Here is a 20000-nt window from a genome sequence, read left to right on the forward strand (position 1 = left end):
CTTTTTTTTTTGGTATAGAATAAACAAACGTTTCTCTGCCTCAATATGCGATGCGACAGCATTACGTCTAATTTGTGTTAAAACATCCCGTCAGTAAAGCGGATACCAAAAAATATTAATCTAAATCTAAAATGTCTGAAAATATGAAAGTTTGGGTTTATGTACTTAATGAAACAATCTTTATTCCACACAAAAACACAGAATTAAATCTTTTTTTAATTATAAGTTCATCTTACATAAGAATGTAGTCCCAAAATACACACTGCCATTTTGAGACGGGGGAAGGGGGGGGGGGGGGGGGGTGGAGTCACATTTAGGTCTGATGTTCAAGGCGTCAAACATCCGTGGTGTCCATGGAAAACTCAATGTCCTGTAGTTTGTCTGATGAGGCGTGTCTAGATGGTGATTTCTGTTGTTGTTGTTGTTGTTGTTGTTGTTGTTGTTGTTGTTGTTGTTGTTGTTGTTGTTGGTCGTGATGGTGGTGATGCTGGTGTTGCTGTTGATGACGTTTCTGATAGTAATGCTGATGTTTTTGTTGTGGCCTGGGAGGTGGTGATGGTCTTGGTGGCTTCTTTTGTCGCTTCCGATTTTTTCTATGTGGTCTAGTTGGAGGAGCAGCAGCAGCGTCAGTAATGGTAGCAGTAGTAGTTGTAGGAGTAGTAGTAGTAGTAGTAGTAGTAGTAGTAGTAGCCTGGTTCATGTCTTGGTCAAGACTGTCTTCAAATCCCAAATTGACATAACCACCATCATCGAATTCATCGGAAGCAGCAGGAGGTATGTTGATGCTAGCAGCTTCAAGGGGGATATTGATGCTAGTAGCTTCAGGGGGGATATTAATGCTAGCAGATGCAGGGGGAATATTGATGCTAGCAGATGCAGGGAGGATATTGGGATGAGGTGAAGAAACGTTAGCAGCCTCAGGAGTTGTGTTTTCATTTTGACAATTTCCGCCGTCGTGAGTGTCTTCCATATCTTCAAATTCAGATTCAAGTTCATTGTCACTGTAGTAAAACATCGGCAAATGAGAAAAGTCTTTGAAGTTTGGTATGTAATCCTCATCGTCATGAGAACCGTCGTATTCCGAAGAAGAATCGTCGGAACTGCTTGACGTACCCGAGTATTTACCGGAGGATGGCCCGAAAAGAGATGTAAATATCGTGTGACGTAGACTCGTATCGGTACTCGATTTACTCGAGTCTGAATCCGAGTACGATGTCTGATCATCGCTGTCATCATGAATTCCTTGCCCATCCAGTAACATAGACGGGTCTATAGAAAAGCGTCTTGCGTCATTGGGATGGGCGAGTACTTCGTATTCGCCTCCACCGTCACTCTCGAAGTCTGCGACTACTTGAAGTCCATTTGCGTCAACTCTGCTGCTCTTCCGGCCAGATCCGGAACGGGAGTTGCAAGAGGAGGAAGAAGAGCAGGAGGAGGAGAATCTCCCTGCTCTTTTGAAGAAACTTGGAATGTTCTCGGCTCCACTACTCTCCTCTGGTATGGGACTGGGCGCGGGGCGTAGGCATTGGTGTGACGGGATTTGGAGTGACAAAGAGGAAGGCGGGGCTAAAGCCCCGGGTTCACTGTCTTGTGTAGCTGTAGGAGTCGTGTTGAATCTGTTTTTGAGTATTGGCAGGGATTGAAGAGAGGGAACAGAAGGCATGGAGTTCACGGAGTTCACGGAGTTCATTGAAGGTGAAGAGGTCATGGCCTTGACATCCGCTTGGTTGAATGAGTGACTCCCTCGTGTTGGTTTTTTTCGTATGATTGCTGGTGATGGCTGAAAACAAAAATAAATTGATGTCTTTTGAGAATATAAAGCAACAATGTTTTTTTAAAGTTATTTTAACAAAAATGTGGACAACGATTTTTTTTAAAATAGCAAAACACTTAACAAGTAAAACAATCTGAAAAAGGGTGTATGAAAAGGGCCAGACAAAGCAAGAAAGAAAAATACAAGAAACAAGCCATTCCAAAAAAAAAAATCAATCCACCTGGACTGGGGATCAAGCCCAATTGTTCAGTTCTTTAAATTACACCGGTGCCTGCTCCTTAATTTCTTACTTTGATATTAACAAGAAATCTAGTTTTTTGGCTAACAACAAAGACAACTATAGTGATGATATTTGACAGCTAACTGGGATACAACTTGGCAAAAAAGTCCTTATTGATTTTTATCCAGACCAGAAATCTTTACTAAAAAATTTCGGTTGATCAAATATTGATATATAAAGATGACACATAACTCGTCAGACAATAATAATAATAATAATAAATAATAATAATAATAATAATAATAATAATAATAATAATAATAATAATAATAATAATAATAATAATAATAATAATAATAATAATAATAATAATAATAATAATAATAATAATAATAATAATAATAATAATAATAATAATAATAATAATAATAATAATAATAATAATAATAATAATAATAATAATATAATAATAATAATAATAAATAACAATAATAATAACAATAATAATGATAATAATAATAATAATAATTAATAATAATAATAATAATAATAATAATAATAATAATAATAATAATAATAATAATGATGATGATGATGAGGATGATGATGATAATAATTATAATGATAATAATAATAAAAATAATAATAATAATATTATTATTAACAATAATAATAATAATTAGAAGGAGAAGAAATGACACTTATTATAGCGCTTTACCCCGTCTAAACAGGCACCAGGCGCTTTCTTATCTCTTTAGAGCAAGATCCACTAAATGTGCTCAAACAGCTTTACAAAGTGTCCCTAGCTAACAGCACCACTTACCATGCAGGGCGAGACATGACGCCTGTTAGGTGACATTATAATGTGTTTTGCTACAGACAACACGCTGTTACCGTGCGAGTATTCATTGTATACCAAACTACGGTAAGAGAATGCCAGTAAAGAGCATTTGCTAACGATTCAACAATTCGCCGCTCGGTAGCTGAACTCAAACCCTGGACCTTCCTGTCAGAAAGAGAGTGTCATACCGCAAGGCCACATAGCCGAATAAAAGGTTAAAGGTCAGTTTAACCACCTAACAGTCGTACTCTGGAAAAACACGTATTGAAAATTTGACCAGAAAACTCGTCCTTCAAATATCAGTCGAATTAAATGACCCTCCTACTTTTATCAAGTCCCAGTTTTGAGAGTTTTTGCCAAGATGAGGGTCCTTTAAATCAATCGGTATTGGTAGGAATACGATAAAAAAAACTGAACAAGTGTTATGAAACAGTGCCAGACAAAGCAAGAAAGAAAAATACAAGGAAAAAAATAACATCCTAAAAAATCAGTCTTCGTCCGCTGAGGTTCGAACCTCAGACCTTCTGATTACCGATCAGGCATGATACCATTACATTACCATTAATGGTAAAGACTAGATGGTTGGGTAGGGTAAAAGATGATATAAAAGAACTGGGCCTGGAGAAAGATGATGCTATGAACCGAGATGCATGGATATGTAGCATTTATTATGGCAATCCTGCAAAATGCGGGATAAGCTGAAAGAAGAAGAAGAAGAAGAAGAAGAAGAAGAAGAAGAAGAAGAAGAAGAAGAAGAAGAAGAAGAAGAAGAAGAAGAAGAAGAAGAAGAAGAAGAAGAAGAATTATGGCTGAATATTTCATCCATACCTTGTTGCCAGAATACAAGGCCCACATCGAATTCGACCTTCCTCTTTTCATATCCGCCTCTGCAAGAGACATACCTCTGTTGACGCTTCGTCTGCGCAGTTCGGTTTGAGGCTGGTCTCCAAGGCGACGGATGAGGGCGGGGCTTCCGCCGCCCAACCGTGACACTCTGGACATGCGCCTTGAGAATCTTCTCATCATGTCTGGAGATTGGACAGGTGGTGCGATGAAGATGCTGTCCCGTGCCAGAATACTCATTCGGCGCAGCATCGAACGTCTCTCTCTGCGCAGGTCCCTTGAAAAGAATCCAACGAGTAAAGTTAGATTTGCCAAGTTTTGACAATATGGTATTTCTGAATAGTATAATAAACGATTCTTACACTCTTGCTTTTTGGAATTCCTGACGTGTTCCCAACCGCTGCACGAGCTTGCGAATGCGCGTTGGGAACAAAGTTTGAATTCCAAAACGCAAGAGTGTAAGAAAAGTTTTATTCTAGCCCTCAATCTATTCCTATTTCGTCATCTTTGAATAAAAGGCATTTTCAAAAACATGTAGATAATACTTCTTTTTAAAGAATCAGATTTTTAGTGAAATTTACGCTTGATAATCTGACGTCACAAATTATAATTGTAAACATGATATCACTACGCGTTACTATTTAGGGAGAGAAGTGGAATCAGTTTAATTAATACATCATCGTAATGCAGGGTGTCCATAAAGTCTTTCCCTGTTTCATACCATCTTTACAGAAAAAAAAGCTTTTTTTTAAAGATGATATGCTGTAGTAAAGTGGAGCCCGGGATGGCCGAGGCCATTCGGGCACCGGGTTGGGTCTCCTTTCGTCACATATCATGTCGGGCCGTTCAAGGCGCCGGCTTATAGGCCGGACATGCGTGATAGTCTAGTGACGGTCAACTGGAATTACTCCTTTGCCCCCCCCCCCTCCCGATATGTCCCAAGGACTCCCACCAACGACAAGGCAGGTGATCCATGATAGTGAAAACCAAATAATATAACTGATTTAGATTTATAAGTCTTTGAAATCAGGGACAGATTTTATGGACACCTAGTATATCTTTTTTTTTTTCTAAAAAAGTATTTTACTATTACATTTGCTTGTTTGCTTTGATTTATCATTAATGTTTCCTTATCTAGTTTGTTAATACTCTTCAACAATCGTAACGTCACTTCCCTCGTAATGACGCATGGTAACTTAGTAATTGGCTCTAAACCATCGGAACAATGGCGGACGCCCTTATGAAATGTTTCTCCGACGAGCATAAAAGCGTACCCAGAGGAAAAAAAATATTATAAATCTGATCATGTTTTGACTTTTACACATTCTGATCACATGACATATGAAAAGTTCTAGCTGGCATGAAGAATAAAAAGTATCGATTTTCTTTGTTTAGAACCACGATGGCCGCCGTTGCTTGGCGAGGTGACATCAGACTATTGAATCCAATAGGAAATTCTATGATAATGTGTGAGTTATTTTGGGAAATGCCTAAAGACGAACGTTTGAACTTGAACTTGCTATCAATGTGTTTGTTGAACGTTGAATTGGGATTTCAAGCAAGCTTGTACTTAAAGACGACCTCTCGTACACACATTTTCATACACTTTTCTTTGTTTTGGTCAATCTATGTGTCCAGCCATCTCTCTCTCTCTCTCTCTCTCTCTCTCTCTCTCTCTCTCTCTCTCTCTCTCTCTCTCTCTCTCTCTCTCTCTCTTTCTCTCTCTCTCTCTTAGTCCCCTCTCTCTCTCTTTCTCGCTCTTTCTCTCTCTTTTTTCTCTCATTTTCTGTGTATCAGATTATTCCTCTATCTGTCTCATACACATTCTCTCTCTCTCTCTCTCTCTCTCTCTCTCTCTCTCTCTCTCTCTTTCTTTCTTTCTTTCGTTCTTTCTTTTTTCTGTCTATCTATTCATATTCCTTTCTTTCAATTGTCTATCTATCTATCTCTATCACTCAATATATATATATATATATATATATAATATATATATATATTATATATATATATATATATTATATATTCTATCTGTATCTCTTGACTTATCAAACACGACATAAATTTCACTCAAATGCTTGTAAGTACTACAGTCAACGCTAACATTGACGACATCTGATGCATTATCATTGTCATCAACTCACCTCTTTGGTGCTACTCTCAGGAATAGCTGTAGCCAGATGGTCAATTTGTCTGACAGAGAGAGAGAGAGGGGGGTGGGGAGAGAGAGAGAGAGAAAAAAAGGTATAAGATTAGGAGGCCATCGACATTAAGTCAAATAAGTCAAGTTTATTGGATGGGTCCATTATAAAAAGGAAATCTGAACGGGAATTCCCCAACCTCAGACTATTATAAGACAAATAAACAAAGGCGCGTTAAGCGGTTTTGTTTTGTTTTAATGTTTTTTGTTTGTTTGTTGTTGTTGACACTATAAGGTTACTTTTTTGTTGTTGTTGTTTTGTTTTAGTTTTTTGTTTTTTGTTGGGTTTTTTTTTTCTTTTTTTTTTTTTTTTTTGTTTCTTGTTTTTTTGGGTGTTTTTTTTTTTTTTTTTGTTTTTTTTTTGTTGATTTTTGTTCTTTTGGAGGGGCACCAAAACTCTGCCTAGAGCAATGTCATCTCTGCTGACTAGTCGTCAAAAGTGGCCCTACCTAGGCCCTTTTCTCATACACTGGAGCTTTTCTATAAATATCTGTACCGTCCTCTTTACGAAAGCCCCCAAAGATGGAACCAAAATTATACTGGTGTGTGTGAATGGGGTGTACTAACCTTTAATCTCCATGCCACTGTGCAAGTTTATTGAAATAGATCGACATAACAATCTGTACACATTCTCTGGCCAAATTTTAAAATACAATTTAAAAAATAAACATAACAGTTTCAATAAAGTTATTTCTTTGCCGAATAATTCTCTGACGACAATCTGTTTTTTGGGGGGTTTATTTCATTCGGTTTTCTTTTGTTTTTGTCAACTGAAGAAGGGATTTGAGCCCGAAATAACGTTCCGTGTTTGATATTTTCTTCCTTTTTTGAAGCTATTCTATTCATTTTTGTTTATTACTTGTCACAGTCCACAGCTTCTAGCAGCTTAGTATATTCTTTTTTTTTTTTCAAAATACGAGTTTTTCCTGAGTAGGGGAGATAACTTGTTAGAATTCTCTCGCATTTAATAGGCTTCAACAGTCATGACGTCACCTCCCTCGTAATTACGCATAGTAACTTAGTAACTGGTTCTAAACTATCGGAGCAATGGCGGACGCCATTATGAAATACTTCCTGTCGAGCATAAAAGTGTATCCAGAGGAGAAAATCATTATAAATCTGCTCGTGTTTTGACTTTTATACATTCGGATCACATGACATGTGAATAAGTTCTAGCCAGCATGAAGAATAAAAAGTACCGATTTTCTTTGTTTAGAACCAAGCAGCTCGTTGCTGGGCGGACGTGACGTCAGATTATTGAATCCTATTTGGTTTTGTTGTTTTTTTTTTACCTGGTACCGTGACGATCTTTTTCTCCTTGAGCCACGTGACCGGGTAGTACATGGTGAGGGAGAGGAGGATGAGGACCAGAGCTACGATGAATACTGGTTCCGGTTTCTGGAAGAACGGGGCCAGGAGGAGGTATACGATGACGATGAGCACCGCCACTGGGATCCATAAATCAACCTGTTGATGACACAGTCAAATGGAGATCAGAGGAAAACAAATTGAGCTTTTATATAGCGCAATATCACCTTAACTGCTGAGAATTCTGAGAGTACCAGAAAGAAATCAAACATTCTGATTCTGATGCAGGTCAAAGGTCCAGAAAACTGTTGGCAGAAGTTAAAATGAGAAAACTAACTTAGTATGGGCACATTAGGAGACATAACACACCATCCAACAATTAGTGCTAGAAGGAAAAGTAACCGGCAGAAAGGCACAGGTAAAACCAAGGAAGTCCCTGATAGGAAATGTGGAGGCAACAGCTGGCAAAAAGATAATCGACTGCTCGGTAATGGCCCTTGAGTGTGAAGAATGGCGTTCCATGACAGTCAACCTCTGTATGGATACGGAACTCCGGTCAGTAAGGTAAGTATCACCTTAACGTGCTCAAAGCGCTTTACAAGGGCTCCCTGGCCAAAAACAACACTTCACACTTAGGACGAGACATGACTCCTGTTAGGCTACAATACAATTTTTTTTCGGACAGAGAAAACGCTGTTAACTGCCATGTACTCATTTTACACCTGAGAATGGTGAGAGAATGTGAGTATAGAGACTTTTACAGGGGCTCACATATGCGCTGGGCAAGGCTCGAACCCAGTACCTTCCGATCCGAAAGCGTGTGCCATACCACTAGAGCACACAGACGCACTAAGGAAGATTTACATCAATATGGAGAGAGAGAAAAAAAAATGAAGAGAGTAAATGTGACTCATATAAAAGAGAACAACTCAAAACTAACAACGTCAGGATTTGAAATAACCACCAGGTTGGTCTTTATCTAAAAGATAGAACGGAGATGACGTCACTCAAGCATTTGTTATTGTATTTTGCCATCCGCGTTTGTGAGTGATTCTCACTAAACTGTATTAACCAGACTATAAAAGTTCAAGGTTACACATGGTTTTGTGTGTTGGTCCGTTATACTTCCGGATGGCAATGTTGTGAGCTGCTTAGCCAAGCGCATACTATCTATACATCATGGTCAGGCGTGCTGCTTTCCTCCGACTTTGGAGTGAGTTCCATTCAAGTTGATCAGTCAAGCATGCTGCTCACACTTGATGTAAATCTTAAGCTAGAAGCGCATAAATAAGTCAATAAGATGGAGAGAAGAAAAAAATTAAGTGAGTAAATATGACTCCCATTAAAAGGGGCCAACACAAAACAAACAACGTTTCGGCCCTTGGCCTTCGTCAGGAGACAATTATCAAGACACAAAATTATAAGGTTACAAAAAAATCACATTTTTTGTCAAATATGGAAGTATCCGCTGTCTCCATGTATTGTTTCCATATTTGACAAAATGTGATTTTTTTGTAACCTTATATATTTGTGTCTTGTTATTTGTCTCCTGACAAAAGTCAAGGGCCGAAACGTTGTTTGCTTTGTCTTGTCCCATTTTAATATGAGTCTTATTTACCCACTTTATTATTTTTCTCACCATCTTATTCACTCATTCAGGCACCTTTAGCTTAATATTTACATCGTGTGTCAGCAGAATGATTGATCAACTTGAATGGAACTCACTCCAAACTAGGAGGAAAATAGCAAGCATGACCATGATGTATAGATAGAACGAAGATGACGCCACTCAAGCCTTTGGTATTGTATTTTGCCATCCGCGTTTGTGAGTGATTCTCACTAAACTGTAATACCCCGACTATAAAAGTTCATGATTAAACAATGTTTTGTGTGTTAGTCCGTTATACTTCCGGATGGCAATGTTGTGAGCTTCTTAGCCAACCGCATACTATCTATAAGATAAAGAACATCCTGGTGGCGATTTCAAATCCTGACCTCCAAACACCGACACGAACATCCAGGACTTGAACAGTTTCATCATCCTGACTGACATCCACCAAAGACCTCAGAAAATTCTCATTTTACCCCAGAACCATCTCAGATTGAAACAATTTACCTCAGGAAGTTACATCTGCACCCGCTTTAGAGTTATTTACAGAGCTTCTAGGTCACTGATAAATTTTCACCTTAATGTTATTGGTCATGTCAAAATCTTCATTATAGGAAGATTCAGATTCAGAGTCAGAGAAGAGGTATCTGTATGTTTGATTCAATGTTGGGATTGTTACACGTGATCACTTAAGTGATATAAAAAAACACAAAGGTACAAAGGTACGGTCTTTGGATGCAAATATTGATAGAAATAGATACGACACATTAACTTAATACAATATATTTTCGTGATCATGTAATCATCATCATTATTATCATTATCATTATGATCAACATTATCAGCATTATTATCATCATATCATCATCATCATCATCATCATCATCATCATCATCATCATCATCATCATCATCATCATCTTCATCATCATCATCATCATCATCATCATCATAATAATAATAATCATCATCATCATCACCATCATAATTATCATCATCATCATCATCATCATCATCATCATCATCATCAATACCACCACCACCACCACCACCAATATCATCATTACACCTACCACCACCATCATTATCACTAACACGACAGTGAAAAGAACCCATTACCTTATAAGGTCTTTTCTTGTGTTTATTTTTATACCTCAACACCAGCAAGGCAACGATGGACAGCCCGTGGAACAGCCAGGCACAGAAGATATAAAACTTGATACACTCTTGGCCTGTGCCCAGACTCAGGATGATAGTAGCGATTATGGCCTGAAACAATTGGTAGAATGGTTTAAGTAAAAAATCTTACCTATTATCACCACCATCATCATTACCATCACCACCACCATTATCACCATACCCGCTTACACCACCATCAACATAATCATTAGCTTCCATCCAACCCAGCTTCATATAAACGTGGGTGAGGTTTTTTACTTCTCATATAGACCCATGAAGCCACAATGAAAACCAACACCACCCCCATCACCACCACCATCAACACCATCACCACCCCCATCACCACCACTATCACTACCACTACCACCAACCATCACCATTACCACCACCACCACCACCACCACCTCCATCACCATCACGACCATCACCACCATCACCATCACCACCACCATACCGCCACCACCACCAGACCCTACACCACCATCAATTTCCATCCAACCCAACCCACCTTTAAACAAACGTTGATAAGAGGAGTTTTACTTCTAACGTGTACCCAAGAAGCAACATCTGGCATTTGACCGTTTTTGGCCGCCACACTGGACAATCTGAGGAATAAATAACAAGGATTCAGTTTGGCATTCTACTCGCCACAAGAGGTAAAATCTGAGAAAAAAAAATTGAGACATTAACTCTCCTTATCAGCAATTTTCAGAGCTTTTCTTCAAAACTTCACATCCACCCAATACAAAAATTGATTTCCTTACTGGAACAGAAAAGCAACGAGGACATTTGTGACCCTTCGCCTCAAAACGGGATTAAGTCGGTATGGTTAAGATGAAAATTGAATTTATAGTCAGAAATATCAGACTTGGGTTGAGTTTGTATGTTTTATTGAGGAGAATGACAACCATATTTTAGGCTGCCAATGCCAACAATTTATATTTTTGTTCAGTTTAACATTTAATTCGGCTTTTAAGCATCTGGTTCGTTCCGACATAATACAGTTTTGAGACGATGGGTCACATTTAATACATAATATTTTCAGTAAATGATCTCAACAGCTCAATGTCAAGTTTGTAAAGCTATAATTTTTTTTAATTCTTTAAATTTTGTGATGTACAACAGAAATTAGAAAGACAACATTGCTGGTTGCGTGGTATCGAATGTGGCGATTTTCCTATAGGTGGTAAGGAGAGGGATTTTAAAAAGTTACAACCTTCCGCGCAGCATCGTTAAATGCCATCGCCAAAGCATTCCGCGAAGGAGTATAGATGATCTACCAAATAAACGTTTGATGGCAACAGGAATTACACATTACCACCATCATCACCACCACCACCATCATTACACCACCACCATCACCATTACCATAAGGTTAGTGCTGGGAAAATCTCATTACGATGATACAAAGGACATGCTTCGAATCCTCCACTGGCTGCCAGTCCGGGCTAGAATTGAATATAAAATAGCCCTTATCTGCTTTGGTGTATTTGAGTCTTCTGTCCCTCTCTGCATTCAACACTTACTCCAATATACTGAGAAATCTTAGATCCCACGATTCAAAATTGTTAGCATCTCCTAAAACTAAACTTAAGTATTTTGGTGATAGGTCTCTTATGAAATTCGGACCCACGATTTGGAATGATCTCCCTCAATCTGTGAGATTTTGGAGCTCAATAGACATTTTCAAAAAAGCCCTGAGAACATATCTTTTCAGAAAATCATTACTTAATTGAATTTTAAATGTATTTTATGTGACATTTATATTGATGATGCATTAATGCCCATTTATGCTCTTAATTGTTTTGATCATCATCATCATATCGTGTCGCGCCAGTGGTGGATCCATTGGATGGCTTCAGGGGTGCAGCCTCTCAGGTCCATATCACTGATATGTGGTCCAAGTTCGCACTCGTGAAGGATGTGGTCCATGTTTTGAGCCGCGTGTCCACATTGACATCGGCAGTCTGAAGAAAGTCCCCATTTTTGTAAGGTTGTTTTGGTCTTCCCCACTTTAGACCTTGCCCGGTTCAGTGTCAACCAATCTTTCCTGGGGAGATTTACTCCGCTTGGCAGTTCTTCTTTCGGTTCCTGAATGGCATCATTTGGGCAGCAGTCCCATTCTTTCCATGAATGCACTCTGTATATGGCTGCATGGTCTGGGTGGATGCCTTCAGTTGTCAGGAAGCTTTTCCTAGATTTTAGTCTCTTTGGCGCGATGTTATGCTCATAAAGAGGATGTCTGATGTCACTTTCTTGTTTTTATTTCTGGACTTTGGTCTGTGCGTCTCTGCGGATGTGTGGTGGTGCTCTCCCCGCTAGTCTATAGATGGCTGGTATGGGGGTAGGTCTCAGTGTCCCAGTAATAATGCGACAAGCATCGTTTAGTTCAGGGTCTATCTTATTGGCGTGGCTTGACCTAGCCCAGACTGGTGAGCAACACTCGGCCGAGGAGTAACAAAGTGCCAGGGCCGTTGTCCTTAGGGTTTTCGGGTCTGTTCCCCATCTTGTGTTTGCAAGTTCCCCAAGCAGGCTGTTCCTGGTGGCCACCTTCCACTTAATCTTCTTTGCATGTTGAGCCAACGGTAGTGTGCGGTCCAAGGTAACTCCAAGGTAGACAGGGAAGTCGTTGTTTTCAAGTGCTGCACCATTCCATGTTACAATTAATTTCCTGTTTGCCTGGTGGTTATTCAGGTGGAATGCGCAAACCTGTGTTTTGCTCGGGTTGGCATTTAATGAGTTTTCCTCATAGTAGGTCGTAAGCGTGTTCAGGGCAGCTGACAATTTGTCTTCAATTTCTTTGAAATTTCTTGATTGTGTGGCAAGGCGCAGGTCATCGGCGTATATGAACCTCCTAACATTTTCAAATTTTGGTTGGTCATTTGTATATATATTAAATAATGTTGGAGCTAGTACAGATCCTTGAGGTAGTCCATTTTTTTTAGATCGCCATCTACTTTTCTTTCCATCTATTTCTACAAAGAATCGTCTGTTAGCGAGGAGGGACTCGATCATTTTTACAACTCTGTTGTTTTTGGTGACTTTAGCAAGCTTGAGTAGGAGATTCCTGTGGTTTATTGTGTCGTACGCCGCAGTTAGATCTACAAACACTGCCCCAGTAACCTGTTTCTGTTCGAACCCATCTTCTATGTATTGGGTAAGGTTAAGAAAATGGTCGCAACAGGATCTTCCTGGTCGGAATCCTGCTTGGTCAGGTGATAATTTATTTTCCACATCCGGGGTGATGCGAGCCAGTATCATGCGTTCATACAACTTGTATAGAATACATAGGAGGGATATGGGACGGTAGCTTTTTCTGTTGTTTGGATCCTTTCCTGGTTTCAACAGGGCAACCACTCTTGCTTGTCTCCATAATTTTGGGATGGTGCAGGATTCTGCGCATTTATTGAAGAGAGCCAGTATCCACAGTCTAGTTTCTGTCCCAAAATGTTGGATTATTTCTGTGGCTATGTCATCAAGCCCAGCTGCTTTTCCTGCTTTTGGTTGTTTAATCGCAGACTCAAGCTCTCCAATCGCGAATGGATCCATCTGGTCTTCACTATCTCTTGCGATGGTGTTCGCCTCTTGTTTTATTGCTTTTTTACATCCACGTTTTTTGTGGGTTGGTTTTCCATTTTGCACGAGCTGGCTTGACACTTCATTTGGTGTTACTGCGGCAACTCTTGTGTGTGGCATTTTTTCAGAGTTAAGTTTTTTCACGGTTGCCGTGTTATTTTGATACTTTGGTTGAATATTGTATTTGAATTATTTTTTTAAAAGCGCTTTGAGGTTTCGACGAAAGGCGCAATATAAATATGCTTATTATTATTACTATTATTGTCCAAAGAGAGCAAACATCACAACAGTACACAAATAAACGTGGAAAACAAATAAAATATAATGAAAAATAACTTGTATCGTCTGTACCCAATGGTGGTTGCAGGATACAAGTTATTTTTCATTATATTTTATTTGTTTTCCCCTTTTATTTGTGTACTGTTGTGCTGACGAAGGGTTTGTACCCGAAACTTCCATTGTCTGTTTTGTTCCCATACGAAGCCTTTCTTTCCATTTTCACTCTTTCGTTAGTATTTACGACCACCGGCTTCAGCAGCCCCTACCGTTTTCGACCATAATGGAAGTAATACATTTCATTTCCTTACCTTCCAGCCGACAGAAACGTGGCATTTACACTCCCCAAAGCTGTGAGACAAACTCCTATAGATATAATGGGCTTAGCAGGGCCCAAAACTCTCTCTGCCCAAGTCTGGAAGAAAAATATTTTAAATGCATTAAAGGGAGATAACCTATAAAAACATAATTGGTATTAAGTTGTAGCATGGTAATATCCCTTGAATACACCGGTCTTCAATACGCTTCAACAGTCGTAATGTCACTTCCCTCGTAATGACGCATGGTAACTTAGTAACTGGCTCTAAACCATCGGAACAATATTTCTCCGACGAGCATAAAAGCGTATCCAGAGGGGGGAAAAAAACATTATAAATCTGATCATATTTTGACTTTTACACATTTTGATAACAAGACATATGAAAAGTTCTAGCCAGCATGAAGAATAAAAAGTACCGATTTTCTTTGTTTAGGACCACGATGGCCGCCGATGCTGGGCGTCGTGAAATCAGACTATTGAATCAATTTGAAAATATGAATAAATTATACGAGGTGGTGCCCCTGCTTGAGTTTAATTCAGATGTGATTTATAACTTTGTGTAACTGTGAATGGAACATTAGTTCATATTCGTGTATTGAAAAGTTTATTAGAAAACAGCATAAAATTGAGATGTGATTAAATTCAGAAATTTAGAAATAGTTTTGTTTGTTTATTTTTCAGTTTTATAAGTGGTGATGGGGGGGGGGTGCATAGAGGTACGGATAGATAGATAGGCATAGAAATAGATGGATAGATAAATAGATAGACAATTAACCTGACATATAGATGGATAGATAGATAGATAGATAGATAGATAGATAGATAGATAGATAGATAGATAGATAGATAGATAGATAGATAGATAGATAGATATATAGATAGATAGAAGATAGATATATAGATAGATAGATAGATAGATAGATAGATAGATAGATAGATAGATAGATAGATAGATAGACAGACAGACAGACAGATAGATAGATAGATAGATAGATAGATAGATAGATAGATAGATAGATAGATAGATAGATAGATAGATAGATAGATAGATAGATAGATAGATAGATAGATAGATAGATAGACAGATAGACAGACCACTCACCACCCCAATGGCTTGAGAACCCAACAGTTCCTCTCTGGACATGGCAGTGAAATAGGACAATACAACTATCAAGTACAGAACGAGGACCAATGGGATGTAGACAGATAGATAGATAGATAGATAGATAGATAGATAGATAGATAGATAGATAGATAGATAGATAGATAGATAGATAGATAGATAGATAGATAGATAGATAGATAGATAGATAGATAGATAGATAGATAGATAGATAGATAGATAGATAGATAGATAGATAGATAGATAGATAGATAGATAGATAGATAGATAGATAGATAGATAGATAGATAGATAGATTGATTGATGGATAGATAGACAGATAGATATATATAGACAGATAGACAGATAGATATATAGACAGATAGATGGATAGATAAATAGATAGATAGATAGATAGATAGATAGATAGATAGATAGACAGACAGACAGATCACTCACCACCCCAATGGCTTGAGAACCCAACAGTTCCTCTCTGGACATGGCTGTGAAATAGGACAACACAACCATCAAGTACAGAACTAGGACCAATGGGATGATGGTCTTCACCACACGTGGGACGTTTCTGGGTGGCTTCTTGATCCCGCTGGTCACGTTGTTCACGTTAGTCCTGGAGAACACATGGATAAACAGAATTTATAAACAGAATCTATCTATCTAACTATCTATCTATCTATCTGTCTATATATCTATATGTCTACCTGTCTATATATCTACCTATCTATCTATCTATCTATCTATCTATCTATCTATCTATCTATCTATCTATCTATCTACCTATCTGTCTATGTATCTATCTATCTATTTATCTATCTATCTATCTAACTATTTATCTATCTATCTATCTATCTATTTATCTATATATCTATCTATTATAATAATGTGTGACATCAGAATATAGATCGTTAAATTTCACTAAAAATTGGATTCTTTAAAAAGTAGTATTATTTAAGTTTTTTTTTAAGGAAAGCCTCGTAAAGTTCCAGGTTTTCTGAGTTTTTGATAGGATGAGGGTCTTTTTATTCAATTGATATTTGAAGGACGAGTTTTCTGGCCAAATTTTTAAATACGTGTTTTTCCAGAGTACGGCAGTTAACTGGTTAATAGGAACAAAAATATGCAAGTCATCCAAAGACAGACTATTAAGACCGGAGACAGCAAAATATATAGAGTATAGAGACGAGAAAAATAAAAATCCTCAAAAGTGTTGTTTTCCCAACTGCAACATATGGATGCGAAGCGTGGACTATCAGCAAAGCAGAGAGCACAAAGATCACAGCTTTTGAAATGGCATGCTAGAGAAAAATACTCAGAATATCATGGACTGAAAAACAAACAAACAAAGAAGTCCTGAGAAGGATCGAAATAAAATCACCAATTCTTCTTCAAACTGTAAAGAAATTGAAACTGGACTATTTTGGCCATACGACTCACCACGAATCATTAGAAAAGCACATTCTGCAGACAAGTGTAGACGGCAAGAGAGGAAGAGGTAGACCAAGAAGAAGCTGGGAACAAGATATATGTGAATGGCTGGGAATGACAACAACTCAAGCAAGTAGACTGGCGGAAAACCGTAATCTGTTTCGCAAGAAAGTTCGGGAAACAACGTCCTACGCAGGATCAGCTGACTAGATGAGATAGAGACGACAAACTTCTGATGTGGCAATAGGGTTTTAATAGCAAAGGTCAGGTCGTGTCAAGTCGGTAAACATCCTCTCACTCATAGTGTTTTTATATGTAATACAATAGCCTTCAACATTCGTGACGTCACTTCCCTCGTAATGGCGCATAGTAACTTAGCAACTGGTTCTAAACTATCGGAACAATGCCGTATGCCATTATGAAATACTTCTCCAACGAGCATAAATGTATGCCCAGAGGAGAAAAAACATTATAAATCTAATCATGTATTGATTTTTGCACATTCTGATCACAAGACAAATGAAAAGTTCTTGCGAGTATAAAGAATAAAAAGTACAGATTTTCTATGTTTAGAACCACGATGGCCGCCGTTGCTGGGCGATGTGACATCAGACTATTGAATCCAATTAAGACCGGAGACAGCAAAATATATAGAGTATACAGACGAGAAACTTTAGAAGTGGCAATGGGGTTTTAATAGCAGAAGTTGTGTATCTATGTCAGGTCGTGTCAAGTAGGTAAACATCCGCTCGCTCATAATAAAATAATAATAATAATAATAATAATAATAATAATAATAAATAATAATAATAATAATAATAATAATAATAATAATAAAATAATAATAATAATAATAATAATATATAATAATAATAATAAATAATAATAATAATAATAATAATAATAATAATAATAATAATAATAATAATAATAATAATAATAATAATAATAATAATAATAATAATAATAATAATAATAATAAATAATAATAAATAATAATAATAATAATAATATAATAATAATAATAATAATAATAATAATAATAATAATAATAATAATAATAATAATAATAATAATAATAATAATAATAATAATAATAATAATAATAATAATAATAATAATATAATAATAATAATAATAATAATATAATAATAATAATAATAATAATAATAATAATAATAATAATAATAATAATAATGATAATAATAATAATAATAATAATAATGATAATAATAATAATAATAATAATAATAATAATAGTAATAATAATAATAATAATAATAATAATAATCTTTATTGTCCAAATTAAAGGCAATTCATGTGAGGTAAACAAAGCTCAGTTTGGCTCATGGTATGAACATCAACACATTTACAAATACAGACACAGCCATACACGAACATACACGCTTGCACTCATAATGTATATATGTAATACAATTGAAATTTGGCACGGGTTTTCGCAGCATTCTACAGATAGAACGGAGTTGACGTCACTTAGGTCTTTGTTATTGTTTTTAGCCAGCCAATTTTATGAGTAATTTTCACTAAACGGTAGTAAACAGACTTTTAACGTTCAAGGTTACACATAGTTTTGTGTGATGGTACGTTATTTCCGGCTGGAAATTTTGTGAGACTTTTGGTTGAGTTCAAAAGCACCAATATTGTTCAATCGGGTGGAATTTTTTTTTTTCTTATTGAATTCTCTTAGACTACAAAATGTGTGTGTGTGTGTGTGTGTGTGTGTGTGTGTGTGTGTGTACTTGTATGAGTGATATTACGGGCAGAAATTGTGATAATTTCATTCAAACAGATACCATCAATACACAAATACCATGTTTACCTACTTTACATTGAACACCCACTTACGGAAGAAGCGTCGCCATCGTTAACTTATAGATAGAATGCGCTTGGCCAAGGAGTTCACAACATTGCCATCCGGAAGTATAACGGACCAACACACAAACTCTGTAAAACCATGAACTTTTATAGTCTGGTTAATACAGTTTAGTGAGAACAACTCACAAACGCGGATGGCAAAAACAATAACAAAGGCCTGAGTGACGTCATCTGCATACTATCTATAGATAGTTCGAAGATGACGTCACTCAAGTCTTTGTTATTGTTTTTTGCCATCCGCGTTTATGAGTAATGCTCACTGAACTGTATTAACCCGACTATAAACGTTCATGAACACACACAGTTTTATGTGCTGGTCCGTTATACTTCCGGATGGCAATGTTATGAACTTCTTAGCCAAGTGCATACTATCTATAGATAGAATGCGCTTGGCCAAGGAGTTCACAACATTGCCATCCGGAAGTATAACGGACCAACACACAAACTATGTGTAACCATGAACTTTTATAGTCTGGTTAATACAGTTTAGTGAGAACAACTCACAAACGCGGATGGCAAAAACAATAACAAAGGCCTGAGTGACGTCATCTGCATACTATCTATAGTCTGGCACTGACCAAAAATAGACGTCAAAAGACCAGTCTTTGGCCACAAAAGAGAACAAATCGTGAGTTGTATTCAATAGTTCAACCAATGGGATCGCTTGTTTCCATTAGCTCGACTAACGACAACTCGCTGGGCGGTGCAAAAACCAAATAATGACGTCAGAAGACCAGTCCTTTTGGGTCTCAGTGTGTCAGGCTATAACTTAACGATGGCTACAGAAGAAGCCCCTAAGATAGATATATCTCCATATATGTTCATTTTGTTCTCGCTCTTCCATCCATCCATCATGGCTTGTACTCTTGAGCACGTTGCCGGTCAGCTGTCTCCACGAATCACGATCCTCTGCGGTGCGCATAAAATCTGTGTTGCTTTTTAAGTCACATTTGGCCCCTCTTAGGTTATTTAGAAAAGTAATTCTTTGTTTTTCTCTAATAGCTCTCTTTCTTTCGATCATCCCAGATGTTACCAGCTTTTCTATTCCATCTCTTCTCCACACATGTCCCAGAAACCTTAACTGCCTCTTTCTGATGTTATCGATCAGTATTCTTCTCTTTCTCACCTTCTCCAACACTTCCTGGTTCGTACACCTGTCTGTCCATGATACCCTCAACATTCTTCTATAGATAGAATGCGCTTGGCCAAGGAGTTCACAACATTGCCATCCGGAAGTATAAAGGACCAACACACAAACTCTGTGTAACCATGAACGTTTATAGTCAGGTTAATACAGTTCAGTGAGAACAACTCACAAACGCGGATGGCAAAAACAATAACAAAGGCCTGAGTGACGTCATCTGCATACTATCTATAGATAGTTCGAAGATGACGTCACTCAGGTCTTTGTTATTGTT

At 37.5% G+C, this 20000-nt stretch overlaps 1 protein-coding gene across 5 annotated transcripts in view; it reads right to left on the bottom strand.

Moving 5' to 3' along the window:
- Nucleotides 1–156: 156 nt before the first annotated feature.
- LOC144977446 (uncharacterized) overlaps nt 157–20000 on the bottom strand; it is a 34495-nt gene continuing 14651 nt past the window's right edge. For all 5 annotated transcript variants that reach the window (XM_078922674.1, XM_078922678.1, XM_078922679.1 and 2 more), the window contains 8 exons: nt 15703–15871; nt 14134–14237; nt 10479–10575; nt 9911–10060; nt 7168–7342; nt 5820–5868; nt 3664–3955; nt 157–1780 (listed from right to left, as the gene is read on the bottom strand). In XM_078922674.1, the coding sequence (XP_078778800.1) occupies nt 335–1780; nt 3664–3955; nt 5820–5868; nt 7168–7342; nt 9911–10060; nt 10479–10575; nt 14134–14237; nt 15703–15871 (2482 nt within the window). In that variant the 3' untranslated portion in view covers nt 157–334. The remainder of the gene's footprint in view (nt 1781–3663; nt 3956–5819; nt 5869–7167; nt 7343–9910; nt 10061–10478; nt 10576–14133; nt 14238–15702; nt 15872–20000) is intronic.

Source organism: Berghia stephanieae, chromosome 7, assembly GCF_034508935.2.
Source record: "Berghia stephanieae isolate SIO BIC M18660-M18661 chromosome 7, UCSD_Bste_1.3, whole genome shotgun sequence".
NCBI lineage: Eukaryota > Metazoa > Mollusca > Gastropoda > Nudibranchia > Aeolidiidae > Berghia > Berghia stephanieae.